The following is a 16,256-nucleotide window of genomic DNA, read 5'->3' on the forward strand; positions in this document are numbered from 1 at the left end:
GTAGTTCTTGATTTTCTCCAAACGAACAAAATTCCGATCTCTGACTGTCACGGTCAATCATACAACAACGCCAGCAACATGTCTGGAAAATACCGCGGCATCCAGGCGCACCTAAAAAGTCGTTGCGAATTCGCCGAGTTTGTTCCTTGCATGGCTCATTCTCACAACCTCATCGGGATGTGTGCTGCTGACTCTGTTTGGTATCGTTCAACGGCTGTATGTTTATCTCGTGAAGTCAACCTATCATTGGCGCAAACATCACGATGCACTGAAACACATGCCAGTCGTCAAGTACTTGTCAGATACACGGTGGTCGGCCCATGCAGATGCTGTAGAAGCACTGGCCAATGGATTCCAGCAAAATATCACGGTACTTGACGATCTTGCAATGGATGAACATCCTAACGCAGAGGCCAAAAATGAGGCATCTGCTATTCTGAAGGAATTGGAAAAACTTGAGACGGTGATTCTGCTCGTAACATGGCAGGAAATTCTGAAGAGGTTCAACGCGACAAGTCAGCAGTTACAGAAGCCGGGGTTCGATTTGAACACGGCAGTGAAACTACTCGAATCACTGACAGAGTTCGTACAGGACCTATGGGAACGGTTCGACGACTTCGAACATATCGCTATTGATAAATGTGGTCACAGCGAGTACGAAGATGATCGGCGACGTGTTCGAAGGAGGAAGCGACATCATGATGAAGTAGACAGCGCCGATGACACCCAGTTACTGCCCAGAGAGAGAGATTCAGGACCACATCCTACATACCCATCATTGGTCAGCTAACAACGTCACTTGGAGATCGTCTCAAGGCCTATGGAACACTCCGTCAACGTTTCTCATTCTTTTCAGAAATAACGACCATGCAGACAGATAAGCTCCGCGACTCCGCTGCAGACCTGGTCAAGAGTTACCCGAACGACCCGGAACCTTCTCTGGTTTCGGAAATTGTACATTTCCAGGCATTTCTCAAGACGATGCAGACAGAAGACTCAGAAAAATTGTCTGAAACTACTATGTTTTCCACAATCCACAACTACGATTATGGTGGCAGCATTCGCCAACGTGGAGATAGCTTTGCGGGTACACCTGTCAATGTTTGTCACGAACTGTACGGGAGAACGATCATTCTCAAAATTGAAAAGGATCAAGAACTATCTGTGTAGTACGATCGGCCAAGATCGTTTGGCATTGCTGGCCATACTGAGTGCTGAACACGAACTATTCAGGAGAGTAAGCATACGCGAAACAATCGAGGACTTTGCGCGAATCAAAGCCAGGAAGAAGCTAAAAGATTCTGTAGGTTTTTAGCATCTCGCAAATGTATTGTAGCAATTACCCCAAAGTGTGCAATAATACAATCATATCTGCAAAAACGACAAAAAAAAACTTTCGACATTGAGATTTGAGATGATACCATCACGTTTTGGTTTTGCGATTATTTTCTTTGTTCCGTTGTTTTCATCGATAGTGGTGTTTCTTGTATATAAACTTTTGTTACTAGTAGTTTCTGAAATACATGTTTTTACACATAAACCGTGGTTTTTTCTTTTGCCCAGCCTAGGTTGGTGCATTTATATATGAATACTTTTATAAGCATATATGAAGTAAAAATGGCTGCGGCCCCGAGAGGGCCCCATGTACTTCTAGGGCCCATGGCCCCACAACACATAAATCCGGCCCTGGTTAGCAATGCCGGCCTACTGTCCTGTGGCATGCACTGCCAGCATCCCTGCTGCACCCCCCTGGGGTACATTCTTCCTCATTGTCTCTTTTGGATGCAGCTTCACTCAGTTCCATTAAACCCACTTGGTCATGCCAGTCTTGGTTAGACATAGCTGCTTTCATTTAATTTCCAACCTCGCTATGCTCCGTTATTATTATTAATTTTGCACAATCCTGACTCCTCATGTTATGGAGTCAAGGGGCTTGAAAGGTCCCACTCCTCGACACCAAATGTTCGTGGGTCGTAGTGTGTGGGTCTCAAGGACGCGATGGGAGAACTCGGACCCACTTCCGACCTGGTAACCATGAAGTATGCCTGGTGTTGGCTTAATGGTTAGGGTGGTGGGCTTGGGATCCTAGGATCCTGAGTTCAAATCCTACTCGGCTGTTGAATTAACACCGGGTGGGGTTGACTCTGCCTGTCATCCTTCTGAGGTTGGCAAAATGAGTGCCACCTTGCTGGTATCCTGTATCATAGTGGCGACCCATCCAGGATTGTACCCAATAGCCAAGGAGACTGCTTAGGCAGCACCAACGCTCTGCACAGAGTATGGTCCCAATGGATGGATGGATGGATATGGTGTTGTGGTGTGAGGGAGATCAAATGAAGGATTAATGAAGGAATGAATGAGGAAGGAATAAGGCAAATGGTGCATTGACATGCAGTTGTGGTGTGGAGTTTGATTAAAGCCTGTCTGAACTCTGAAACGCACAATGGTTTCCTGGTGTGGACTGTGAATGGACATGACATTTAATAAAACGGATATTTCTCGTATTTCCTATTGTTTCCGTGAGTCCCATTTTCATCCAGGAGCAGAACAGTAATGGTTAACCACCTTGACCTTGACCACGCCACTGTTTCTTTTAAATACTAAAAAATTACGCAAAAAAATACTTTCAATTACAGATCTCTCGCAAAATAACAACAGCAAGTTAAAAGTGTCCCGGCTAGTGGAAGTGGGCACTGAAACACACACAGCGCACGCACGAAAGGCCTCGTTTGCGTTCGTACGTCATTTGGAAAGTCCTGTTTTCCTTAAAATAAAATAAAAATAAGCATAACGAGCATATTAAAAGGAGGTGCTTCCAACAAGCAAGCACGACGCACGAACCGGTACGAATTCGTCATGCACGTGCATCTCCCATCACTGGGCAGAGCAAGTGACTCGAGTTCGTGGAGTTTCCATCCACGTGGTGTGACGTCATTTGGGAGTTTCCTTGAAATATTTGGAAGCCTGCCAAGGACGTTGCTGCGCTAATCGACACAAAAGGTCATCAAAATCAACGTGCAGCGTTCAATCAGTTCGTGTCGTATCTTTGGACTTGCGGGAGAGTATAATTAAATTGTACTTGTACATGGCAACAATATTGTGATAAAACACTTTGTAACAAAAAGTTTAAGGGTTCCTTTAAGCCTGCATGTGTGGGAAAACAGCCAACCAGTGGTTTCTAATAAATAAATAAAAAAACAAGTTTGAAGACGACGATGGTTCACGAGTGTATTTGACGATGTAGATTGTTCCAGAAGCCAAGGATGAGACAATGTGATAATTTTTGACCTAGTTATAAAAATTATCAACATGATGTGGTACGAGTGACGGGTTATTAGCTGCAAAATGTCGAAAACCCGGTTTCGTTCAACAACTTTCAAAATTTGACCTTTGCATCACCTTTAAAGGTCACAAAACAATGTTGTGGACATTAAAATAAGGAAACAGGATACGTGCTATAGCTTATTGGAGTTAGTTCGTCGAAGAAGGTCGAAAACCGGTTCGATTCTCACAACTTAAAAAAAAAATTTGACCTTTGTGGCCTTTAAAGGTCAAAGGTCAAGGATTATGACCTTTGGTGCAAAACTTCCTCCGGAACATTCCAGGAACAATACAACGTCATATAGGCTATATGGCACTTCGCACTCCTCGGATTATCCATACTTTGATGAAATCGGCGTAAAAACAAACTTTAAGGGGGCGCCACGGGCAAGGTGTTCGAGATAGAGCAAAATGGTTTCAAGACTTTAGGTGGGGAATGACCTCAAGATTATGCATGAAAATATTGTCATCCTAGCTCTCAAAGTTTGGGTGGTCGTATGATTTTTTTTATGTCAAAATTCGCAATTTTCTAACTTTTTGACCTTGTGACCTTGACATTGGGACGAAAATGAAAAATCGGACAACAACTAGTTTTAGATAATTCATTTTGCTATTCAAATACTGAAGAACCCATTCCATTCAGTCAATTCCCGAGGAGAAGATAGATTTTTAATCCGACTACCCCCTAAAATGGCTATTTTTTGGGCGTGGCTCCGCCCACAATGGGCGTAGCACACCCTCATCCAGGAAAACACAACTAGACATTGATATAGAACAGATAACCAAGTTTCATCAAGATCGGATCAAAGTGCATGGAGTTATGCTCTGGACAGACAGACACACAGATAAGCCGGTAGGCGGACATGGGTAGTCGATAAAGTCGAATTTAGTCGTTTTTCAGCCGTTACAAGCCAACAAAAGCGTCCATAGCAACGGTTCTTTCTCACACATTACTAGGACATACCATGAACCTACCATACCAGTTTCATGTATATCTGACTCATAGTCTCTGAGATATAACAAACTTCGTTTTTTTTTTTCGACCAGGGTTCATTCAAAGTCTATCTTCTCCGACAGTTTTCATAGGATCCGGCTGGAAATTTTTGACAATATGGCTGAATCTACTGCCCACAGTCGCCCGTGGCCCGATTTTTGATTTTTGAAAAAATTTTTTTTTAATGATTTTTCTAAAATTTCAAAGTCCCGTTGCTAGGCAACGGTGGTGTCCATAGCAACGGTTCTCATTTGCACACAACTAGGTCATGGTATGAACCTACCAACCAAGTTTAATCGAAATCACCATTGTATTAACGGAGCACTGGACCGAACAGAGGGACAGACAGACAGACAAGCCGGTAGGCGGATATGGGTAGTCGACTACCCAATAGAACCTGACGCGATGGGCCCGTTCGATGGAGAATGACCTGAGGATTAAGCACAAGAAAATTCATGATTCTAGCTTCAAGGGTTAATGCTGCAGATTGTTTTTTCGTGAAAATACCCCCACATTTAGAGGTTTTTCGGCCGTTGCTAGGTAACGGAGGGGGCCATAGCAAAGGTTCTTTCTCACACATAACGAGGACACAACACAAAAAAAAAATTTCGAAAATTTTTTTTTCGACTACATCGACTACCCAATATAGCGGTCACTCTAGCTGGCGCTCGTGAACCAATATTTTTCTATTATGCTGAAGACTTCTTTGTCAGTGTGAAGACTTATTTGACGGCTTGTTGTTGTATGTACGGTGGGTGGTAAATGAACATTAATTATGTTGTGCGTTCGGTATTTCGGACAAACGTAGGAATGATGGAAACACCTTCATCGACAAAACAAATATAAGGAGCATTAATCGGAATTTCTTCAAATTAGCGAAGGGAAATAGTTTGGGTGGAAAAGTCGACATTTAAGGAAACGATACAAACCAATAGTCGTGCGAATCGAGAGACGGGGGTTGGAACACGATCACCTGGGCGAATCAGGGGGCAAGCTGCTCCTTAACTGACCAATGGACGGAAGGTTGATTGATGTGACCGACCAATGGCTGAGTGCGGCGGAGCGAACGGACCAATGGGTGAGGGCGCTGCGTGCTTCGCCAAGATCCGTCAGTTGCTGGATCGCTGCGCCTTCTGTGGGGTAAGCTGTTGTGAGTTGTCGCTTCGGGCTTGGTTTCTCAGGGAAGGGAAGGAACCTGGAGGGAAACGTTGGTGTTTATCTGTGAGGAAATGTTTCGCATGGAGGGTTGCACGCAGATAGCCATGACGTAATTCCGTAAACTGGTACAGTGTAGCAACGGTACAGTGTGTGTTATCTTGCTACTGGCCGTACAGTAGTGTAGTGCGGCGAGATGAAATGATTCATGGTGCTGCGGTGTGCGCAGGCTTGTACGTGCGGCCTCACACACCGCGAGTTTTAATGTTGTCTGCGTGCTTGTTGACGCACTGTACGGCGCACGCAACGCACTGTACCCATGGGACGGACCTTGCTGGATCCCTGGTGCCCCCCACCCAGCCCGGTAGGCTAACAGCTCCATCGTGCTCGGGCTCGTTGTCTGGTTTTGAAATCCACAAAATGCCTCGGTGATTCGGCCGGATTGAGGCCGAGCCACTGCGTTCGTTTCCGAGGTTCGAGAGGCTGAGGCCGTACGTGCCCCGCCGAGGCTCCTGGCGACCCGGAGATCCCCACCCCAGGGAACGTGTGTGTGGGGTTCCAAGGCATGAACGCGAGTGGTGTCCATTCGATTGCCGTCTTGTTGTTGAACGCGGGCTCCGCAGACGCTTAATTTGTTGCTGTGACTGTAAACTATTATCCTTGATAAGGGAAGTTTGTATCGATGCAGTTGAACTTTTTTTTTTAGCATGTCCTTTAATACAACTACCTATTTTTTTTTTTTTTTTTTTTTTTTTTTACAAAATATCAAAGCTGGCTGAATATAAGGCTGCCAAGGACGTTATATAGACGTATAGACACTTGAATTTGTCAGAAAAAAACAGCCATGCTTCGCCGACACGGCAGGATTTTGACCCCAACGCGTCTGCTCTGGTGAGTTCCTTAACGTTTCTCCCAATCAGATTTCTTCAAAACCCTGTTTCCCTTTTTCTTCCCACTCGTTTATACCTTCTTCCATCATCCAACCTTCTCTTATCCTTCAAATTTGATTTTTTTTTTTAAATCAAGTTTCACTCGCCACCACAAACCACACCCACCCACCACTTCTTGTAAACAGCTGTGAGCACATTTAATAAATCTGCTCATTATGAGAGAGTTTGCTTCATCCTTGAGATTCTGTATTGTGTTCGAGTCTAGCAGGCTTATGTTTCAGCTTTTCAGTCTGGGTTCGATTCCTGATGAATGATTCGCAGGCAGAGTGTTGCATCATTGTGTGCCGTCGTTCAGCCGGGTGTCCTGGCTAACTGGTTCAACGAAAGAGTTGGAACAAACTTTTTCCCATGGTTGATCTGCTCCCTATGCTTTGTGTTGGCTTAATGGTTCGGGTGGTGGGCTTGGGATTCTAGGATCCTGAGTTCAAATCCCTCTCGGATGATGAACTAATACGGGTGGGGTTGACTCTGCCTGTCATCCTTCCGAGGTCGGCTAATTGAGTACCAGCCTGCTGGTATCCTGCGTTGGAGTGGTGACCCGTCCAGGATTGTACCCAATCGCCAAGGAGACTGCTTGGGCAGCACCAACGCTCTGCACAGAGTATGGTCCCAACGGATGGATGGATCTGCTCCATTCCCCTGCCACCCCCCCCCCCCCATTTTCTCCAATAAAGGGTGGGATAATTGGAGTGGTGGTAATAGTAGTTGTAGTTCGATTACTGTTGAAAAAATTTTTTTTGGTGTTGAAACATTTATCTTGAAGCCCTCTTTACATGTCATTTGCTCAATAGTTTCATGGATACAGGTTCTTCACTTGGACCTGAATCAGCACTGTTTGAGATCGTGTGGACGATTTGTTGTCCCTTATTGTTTGAACCGGATGGGACAGTTTAGCACTTTTTTTTTTTAAAGGTCGTTTTTATTTTATTTTAAAATCTCGTCTTTCACTTGTTCTCAATAACTTTGCGCATCCATGCCCAAGTACAACTTGGCAGACACCCGTTTGTAATCGTGATGTTTTCGCTTTGTGCTGGAGTTTTTAAGTGCTATAATTGCAAGGGATGTAATTTGCCATGTTTGTTGTTATTGCCCATGAGATTTTGAGTTTTATATGCAAGGCTAAATTGCCGAGTCTGTGGCCTAGCTGGTGAGAGCTGTAAATACGGTGGTAAAGGTTGGAATGTTGCTAACATGGTCCATGTCCACTGAAAGGTATGTTGATGTTTTTAAAACTTTAATTTTTTTTCTTCTTCTTCTTTCATTGTGCAGTAGTTTAGTTTAGTTCTGTGTATATCATTTTGTTGCTCATTGGATGGGGATTTAGGGAGCCATGTTCATAAAGGAGATTTAGTGACTGCCTTGGAATTGGTGTTTGAGTTGTTTGTTTTTCCTCTTTCTGGTAGACAAATCTGTAAACAAAAGCAGTGAAAGCTCTTGAATTTTTATACATACAAGGAATTCTAAAATGATTGACAACTTTGCTTGTTTAATGTATTTAGAACCACAAATGATAGTGATACCCTTTGGTTTATATGATACAGAAACTCAAAGTTTTGTACACACGGCACAAGGGGTTAATACTCGAACCTCACGACAAATATAACTATTTGCAAGGGTAATTCAAAATGTAATGATAATCGTGAGATAAATGAAATACAGACAAGGGGAAACAAAAGAAAAGCAAATCCTCCCTTTATTCTGGTTCTTGGCTTGGTCCAGAGATGGTCTTTTATGGAACATTGGAATTGAGGTGCTTTGTCCTGCATGGGTACACACACCCCAAAATGCCGCCGAGCCGGTCTTGCAGCAGGAAAGGTAATTCGTGAGTGGTATGCAATGCCAAGGCTCAGAGACTGCCATGCGGCTTCCTCGTCGATCGTGCTTGCCGATACTCTCTCTGCAGAATGGTGCCGCTCCCTTCGGTGACATACACAAGGCTTTGAGGTCCATCTCTCATGACCAGACAAGAGCCGATGGCCAGCGTCTTGCTCAGTACGCGAGTCAATTCACAGCACGACACGAGAATCATGCAGCCATTTCTTCATGCTGAGAGGAGAGCAAAGCAAGATCCTCCGTCCCAGCCATGTTCCTCTCGCACTACTGTCTCCTTCGAACCTCACCCTCCTTCCACCTCTGGGTGTGGCTTGCTCACATTAAACTTGGGAAGGTGGGGCTTGTGCCTGCTCGGCATATTTTGCATGCTTGTTATTGTTGTGGTTGTTATTATAAAAACGCAACTCCTTCTTGGCTGGCTTGTAAATATAAAAACGTAGGAATAGGTCACAGGGGGCAGTCACATACTGGGGGGAATTATCCTTCATCCCCATCGAATTAACACTGACTCCCACCCCCCGTGTGGTGACATGTAACACGAACACTTAAGCTCACAGTTTCCCTACTTAAATTGCATCAAAGTGTCTCCTACACGTCCACAGACCAAATAACTATTCAATCCTAACTTTTCTCTGAAATTCCTCCATTGATCTACCCCCACAACCGTTGTGTATGTGTATGTATATACAGGGTGGCCTGAAAGTCACTTTACCCCTTCCCAGTGAAGCATTGTTTTTGAACTCTTTTAATATACAGGTTTTATTGTACAGTACTTACAATAATTAATTTGGCATTGGCAATTTGGCATTGACATGTATGTGCTCCATCATTCTTCTGAGTCAGTGTTTCCGCATACCATAGCGGGCGAGGGCAGAGGGGAAGGGACGGAGGGAAGTGCGAGAAATTTATCAGGGGTAAAGTAACTTTTGGCTACCCTGTATATATAATATACGAGGGGCAGTCAATAAGTAACCATAAAGTGGTGATATAAATTAGAGAATGTAATGGATGTAGTTGTAGATGACATGTTATATCTACGGGTAAGTCATGTTTTTTCCTGTTTTAGATCTGGAAACATTGAGTGTATGACATCAGTGGAGCAGTTTCAAGATGGTGGCTCCCTTCGAAGCATGCACCAAGGACGAGCAATGTTCTGTCATCCATTTATTGGGAAGTGAGGGTGTGAATCTCAGTGAAATCCATCACAGAATGAAAATGCAATATGGTAACTTGTTTATCACTGGGACAGGAAGTTTAAAAGTGGAGTTCTTTCAGTTCGGGTCTGAGTTGTCTAGGCACCCACCTTGCAGACACTTTGCAGAACCTCAGCATATTGCGAGTGATGTGGTGTGCTGAAACATGGCAAATGTTCATTTGAGAGACCACTTCTTCCAGCGTAATATGACTGTTTTCCCAAAGCACACGCTCAACTCCTGCAACCATTTCTGGTGTGTCGACTGTGTGAGGCTGGCTCGAGCGAGTAGCGTCTGCCACACTGGACACTTCACTTTTAAACTTCCAGTCCCAGTCGTACACCTGCTGCAGTGATAAACATGTGTTACCATATATTGCATTTTCATTCTGGGATTCACACCCTCACTTCTGAAGAAACAGATGACAGAACGTTGCTCCTCCCTGGTGCATGCTTTGAAGGGAGCTGCCATCTTGGAACTGCTCTGCTGATGTCATACGCTCAATGTTGCCAGAGCTAAAACAGGAAAAACATGACTCTTACCCATATTAGTCCAGGAGCTTGATTACTTTTATTCAACATGGAAGGTGCAGATGTTTAAGGGTGCCAGTGGTGTAGAGTAGGGTTGGCAGATCCCAGAAACCCAATTCTCAAGTTGCGCCAGTGGTGGGTGTGGTAGGTGACGCCACCCAAATCCAAGATGGCTGTTTCGATATAGGCTAAAACCAATATTGTCATACATCAAGTAATACTAGGCCGATTCCAATGATCTTGGTATGCATTCTGATAGTTTTGGGTATGCCCAATCTAATGGAGAGGGTGTCATTATCATCCAAGGTTAATATCACAGGTTTTGGTCAATTTTATGCCTGTTTGACCTTGACCCTTTGATTCAAGGTCAAATCTGATGACATGAAATGATTTCCCCATATATGATTTCCTATTCGTGCCTAAAGTGCAAATACCAATCCAGTGTCATTTGACAGGGACAAGTACATTGAATGAAAAAATATACCCTTAAAGGTCCCATGACACCCAAAACTTTCTGGTTATTTATATATTAACTTGACCTTCCTAGTGAAGAAATCACCCATGTTTGTTTTTTTTTTTTAATCAAAAATGGGATAATTAGACCAATATTTCGAACATTTCTGGTGCTTTTCACAACTTGCTATGCCCCGCCCCTTAAAAAAGTTGACTTCAGCGAACCGCAGTGTTGACATCGCATGCAGAAACTCGCACAGAGTGGATTGACTCTATCTCTAGAGTCTAGACTAGTCCGATAAATCCGTCGTCCGTCCGACTAGGCCGATAAATCTGACGTGCTGTAGCTTTCTTTTATTATTCTCTTTTCTTCATTGTTTTCTACTGGTGCTACATGATGACAGAAGGAATAAAATAAATAAAAATGCAACAGAACGTCAGATTTATCGGACTACTCTGGACAATTGTGTCGCAAGGTGTGTTCTGTACACAAGTTTTCATCGTATACGGACAGCGAGATTGCTTCGTTTTATGCGCGGAGAGATACGGCCGATGACATGCACTGTCCTTGCTTGTGATTCATTCGCCGCGGAGAAACATGTCTGCTGTGCTGTGCTGTTCACGTCACCTCACTAAAATATTTCTGATATCAAGCAGTATGCAAGTCGAATTTACATTATTGAATTATGAATAGGATTTAGTCTTACCAGTTGTTATTTCCGAGTCTTCCTTCGATGTCATCCCGACCATCATGAACTCCGGGAATTTTATCGCCAGTTTCCTCTGCTTGTCCTGCTTCGGGCTCGAACTGGTAAGGCCGTATTTCATTTCCAGCTGCCTGAACTTCACCTCCCGCGACTACGTTATCCGACAATTCTCCATGTGATTTAGACCAAAATCCTTCATTTCTCTCGCACTCACTGTCGTGACCAGACAAATGAAAGTCCATGTCATCCATTATTCAAAACCAAATGTTCGGTTTTTTTTTTTTTTTAAAGCAGAAATGAACGAAGCGATTGAGTCGACCAATCAAATGTGGAAACGCACAGAAAGCCAATAGAATCACGTAGACCACCAACCCGAGTAATTTATGTGCAGCCTTTGTCATCCTGCAGTTGACGTCATGTGGGCTATGCCCCTTTCAGTAGAATTTTTAGGGACGTTCCCGAAGAGGTTTGTTTTTTTTTTTTTTTATTTTACATTTTACAGAATGAGTATTGTGAAAAAACATTGTCAGATCTGCAATCACGATGAAAAATTCCGATAGGACATGTATATATGAAATTTCCGTACTTTTGGGTGTCATGGGACCTTTTTAAGGTCCACGCTCACTGACCCGATCGACCCCCAACCTGCCCCTGACCGGCCCACCCGAGCATCTGGTTGGGGACAGTCGACTATGCTCGGATGCGGTCGTCGAGTTTTCAACATTATCAAAATTGTGGGGTTGGTTGGATAGGTCAGGTGTCATTAACCCTCTCCTCTGAGCCTCTCCTCATGCCCTCTTCTCCCCTCTCCTCATGCCCTCTGCTCCCCCTCTCTTGAAGGAGAGGAAAGGGAGGAGGAAATGGGGGAGGAGAGGAGAGGAGAGGGGATGCGGGGAGGGGGAGGGGAGGGGGAGGAAAGGGGGGTGGAGAGGCTGGGAGGAGGAGAGGGGAAGAGGACTGGCCCCCGACCTGCCAAATGTGGCAGTCGGCCCAGGTGGGGCAGTTCGAGTGGGCCGGTTGGGGGCCGATATGGCTAGTGGGCGAGGGCCTTAAGAATAGGATTTGTGGTGGAAAGCTTACTTAAGAACAAGGTTAATTAGATTTATAGGTATGGCAGATTTTACATATATAGTTCATTTGTAACCATTACATTCAGTCATCACAAAGTGTAGATCTAGTGACTTGGCATTTTATATAATTTTGTACTCATCAAAAATGTGTTCTGATTGGAAAATGTGAGTCTTAAAAAAGAAGAAGAAAAAATGAATTTTCAAAGAAATTTATTTTGACCACCTGCACGAATTTTTCTGGAAAAGAAACATTGTTAATTGTTATAGTTTGCATGACAATGCCCCACTACAATCTGTTTCTATATATTAATTAACCTATTTACCACCACCATGCATATATACATATAGAACTAATCTAACACTTTCTATAAATTTAGGGATCTATTTTATCTATCACCACCATGGATATGCATAATTGACTAATTAAAATAAAACCCACATTGAGAAAATTCTGTTTTTATACTGACAGGGTTGGTTTATGTTCAATGAATGGTATTGTTATCAGAGTTAGTCTTCATCTGAGGATAGACCATCTTCATCTGATGAAGAAACATTGAGGTCATCATCAGAGCTTTCTTGATGTGAGTGATCCTCTTCCTCTGGAACTAGTGACTGGAAGCTGTTGACCATCAAACCAAATGATTTCATACTGCTCTTCACGCAACTCACAACCATCATTTGAAGATGGATGCTGATTTAATTCTGATAAATCAGCATTGGCCCACATCTTTGCTACAAATGATGACCGTTTTATGTGTTGGGAAATCTCTGATTCGCAGGGAGGAATCATGCTACCATCAATTCCCTTCAGCTTTGCTAGTGCATTCTGAGATCTAGCTTTTGGTCCATACGCCTTTTCAAAGACATTATAGCGATGGTAATTCAGTGTCATGACTTTTCCCTTAGCCCCATACATCTGAGCTGTATATGTCTTAAGGATTTCTATGTCTGGGTCAGTCAGCGAACCTTTAGCCATTTGTGAAAATGCTAATGCTTATGCCTGTTTGACCTTGACCCCTTGATTCAAGATCAAATCTGATAGCATGAAATGATTCCCCATACATGATTTCCTATTGGTGCCTAATACATGCCTAAGCCCTCAGACCAATATTTAAAACATTACAGGGACTGTGATATTGACCTTTATCTCATGACATTGACCTTGGATGATAATGACACCCTCTCCATTAGATTAGGCATACCCAAAACTATCAGAATGCATATCAAGATCATTGGAATCGGCCTAGTATTACTTGATGTATGACAATATTGGTTTTAGCCTATATTGAAACGGCCATCTTGGATTTGGGTGGCGCCACCTACCACACCCACCACTGGCGCAACTTAAGAATTGGGTTTCTGGGATCTGCCAACCCTATTCTACACCACTGGCACTCTTAAACATCTGCACCTTCCATGTTGAATAAAAGTCACCTAGCTCCTGCTCTATATATACACAACATATGTCATCTTGACAACTAGACGCATTACATTCTCAAATTTACATCGCCATTTTAAGGTCACTTAATGACGTGTGCGTGTGCGCGTGCGCGTGCGCATATAATATTTAAAGCTCTCACTCACTCACTGCTATTAAAGATCGGTACCTTCTGGGTGACGTAGAAAGCTGAAATTTTGTGTGCCCACGGACATCAAAACCGATACATCAGGAGAAATCACAGAACTGTTGGAAAGCATCAGTAAATGATAAATCAAATGCGGGTGAGGAGCCCGAGACGATGGGGAAGTACGGTTCATATGTATGTATATACAACCCGTCGCTTCGCTGGTTGGGGGAGGGGGGGTGGCATTAAGGAGGGAGGTGAAGCTCAGAAAAGGGGGGGGGGGGAGAGTGAGGAGATTGGTCGAGCTATGCACCAAATGCTGCTATACCATGAGAGGGATATAAAAATGCTCGGTAAGTGGCTTAAGCACTCAAGCACTCCAACAGAACGCCTGACTTGGCAATCGATTACCAATTGCCGTCGACACAATGATGCACCCGGAAACGCCCGTGCAATGTCCAAATTGAGCAAATCAATACTTTTTTTTTAACAGTCGGAACTGCTGATATTTTCATATCTGGAGCTTCCATCTATTTATCGTCAAAAAAATCGATGCATGGCTGAGCAGGCCGAAATGCATGGCAACTTCATAACCCAGCTCTGTCACCCACAAAACGCCTTTACACCCCAGACAGCGAGGTGGTCAAGGATCGCCTGATGAAGGATATAATTAAATAAGGTCATTAATTATCTTCAAAAGGGGTGTTTTAATTAACCCAAACACCCAATTTTCACTTGCACCTCCTTGGAGTTTTCTTGGTGTGCACGCAAAGTTTCAGGTTGCTTGGTTTTATTGTTTTGGGATTATGGAACACACACACACACACACACACACACACACACACACACACACACACACACACACACACACACACACACACACACACACACACACACACACACACACACACACACAGATAAAAGGGAGTGTATGTGTGTGTGTAATGTTTATATATAAATCTCATTCGAACCACTGACTGATATTAAAGATTGGTACCTTCCGGGTGACATATAAAGCTGAAATTTTGCGTGCTGATGGCCATCGAAGCCGATACTCAGAAAAAAAATCCCTGAACCGTCGCAGTGCATCCGTAAATGAAAAAAATTAATGCAGCTGAGCAACACGAGACAATGAGGAAGCGCAGTAATTTTGCGTGCTGATGGACATCAAAGCCGATACACCAAGAAGAATCACGGAGCCATGGGAAAGAATCCGTAAATGAAAAATCGAATGCAGGTGAACAACCCAAGACAATGGGGAAGCATGGTTCATTATTGCTTGGAATGTGTAAGCATACCCCACAAGTAATACATTTCATTTTAACCACTGACTCACTCACTGACTGATGTTAAAGTTTGGTACCTTCTGGGTGAGGTAGAAAGCTGAAATTTTGTCTGTCGATGGACATCGAAGTCCGATACGCCAGGAAAAAATCACAGAACCATCGGAAAGCATCCATAAACTCGAGTGGGAGCACTTGGTAGAGTGCAAAACCTCCGCCGCCAATACTGCTGGGTCACTCGAGTGAACCTTCTATCTTATTCATTAAATATGACGTCAACAGTGCTGACAGAGTTATAGTTCTTTGCTCCAACTTTTTTTGGGTGGGGGGGGGGGGGTTGGAAATCACTTAAAACATGTAGAAATGCAAAAAAAAATAAAAAAATCAAATATTTTTCAAATAAAATTTAATTTTTTTTTGAAAAAAAATTAAATTTTCCGTTTTTTATTTTTTGGTTGGAAATCACTTAAAACATGTAGAAATGCAAAAACAAAAATTCTATTTTTTTCAAAATGGCCGCCATAGCGGCCATATTGGACTTTGGGCCAAGTCCAAAATCTAATGGCATGATTCTTGGACCATACCTAATCCCCCCACCAAGTTTCGTCGAAATCCGTCGAGTTTTTCCGTAATACTGTTCACAAACAAACAAATAAAACAAACTAGAGGGGAAGCACTCGGTCGAGTGCAAAACCTCCGCCGCCAATACTGCTAGGTCACTCAAGTGAACCTGATATCCTATTCATTCAATTTGACGTCAACAGTGCTCACAGAGTTATAGTTTGCAACTTTCCCTTTTAACTTTTACAAACTCAATTCATTCGTCATAATTCATTCCTTGAGACAGAAATTGATTTTACGTGGGTATATCCACCTGAAGTTCCAAAATCAGCCGCAATTATAATTTTGGCATGTTTTTTTGTTGGAAATCACTTGCAACATGTAGAAATGCAAAAAAAAAAAAAAATCTAAATTTTGTTGAAAAAAAAGCTGCAAAATATTTTTTTTTGGGGGGGGGTTGGAAATCACTTAAAACATGTAGAAATGCAAAAAAAAAAATTCAAATATTGTTTCAAAAATGGCCACCATATTAGATTTTGGACCAAGTCCAAAATCTAATGGCATGATCCTTGGACCATACTAATCCCCCCACCAAGTTTCGTCGAAATCCGTCAAGGAGTTTTTCCGTAATACTGTTCACA

At 43.2% G+C, this 16,256-nt stretch overlaps 1 protein-coding gene and 1 long non-coding RNA gene across 12 annotated transcripts in view; one reads left to right on the forward strand and one right to left on the reverse strand.

The window, feature by feature from the left end:
* Positions 1-5,363, reverse strand: part of LOC147030342 (uncharacterized) — a 31,946-nt gene extending 26,583 nt beyond the window's left edge. The window contains exon 1 of the long non-coding RNA XR_015056319.1: positions 5,245-5,363. This is a non-coding gene — a long non-coding RNA (uncharacterized LOC147030342). The remainder of the gene's footprint in view (positions 1-5,244) is intronic.
* Positions 5,313-16,256, forward strand: part of LOC147030343 (la-related protein 4B-like) — a 146,004-nt gene continuing 135,060 nt past the window's right edge. For 3 of the 11 annotated variants that reach the window (XM_085874278.1, XM_085874285.1, XM_085874288.1), the window contains exon 1: positions 5,462-5,834. Coding sequence is in view for 3 of the 11 variants with exons in the window: in XM_085874288.1 (XP_085730414.1) it covers positions 5,790-5,834 (45 nt within the window). In the remaining 8 variants the exon portion in view is untranslated. The other 8 variants (XM_085874277.1, XM_085874284.1, XM_085874276.1 and 5 more) reach the window with 7 other exon arrangements.

Source organism: Eptatretus burgeri, chromosome 3 (assembly GCF_056783735.1).
Source record: "Eptatretus burgeri isolate ZD-2024b chromosome 3, Ebu_testis_v1, whole genome shotgun sequence".
In the NCBI taxonomy this organism is placed as follows: Eukaryota; Metazoa; Chordata; class Myxini; order Myxiniformes; family Myxinidae; genus Eptatretus; species Eptatretus burgeri.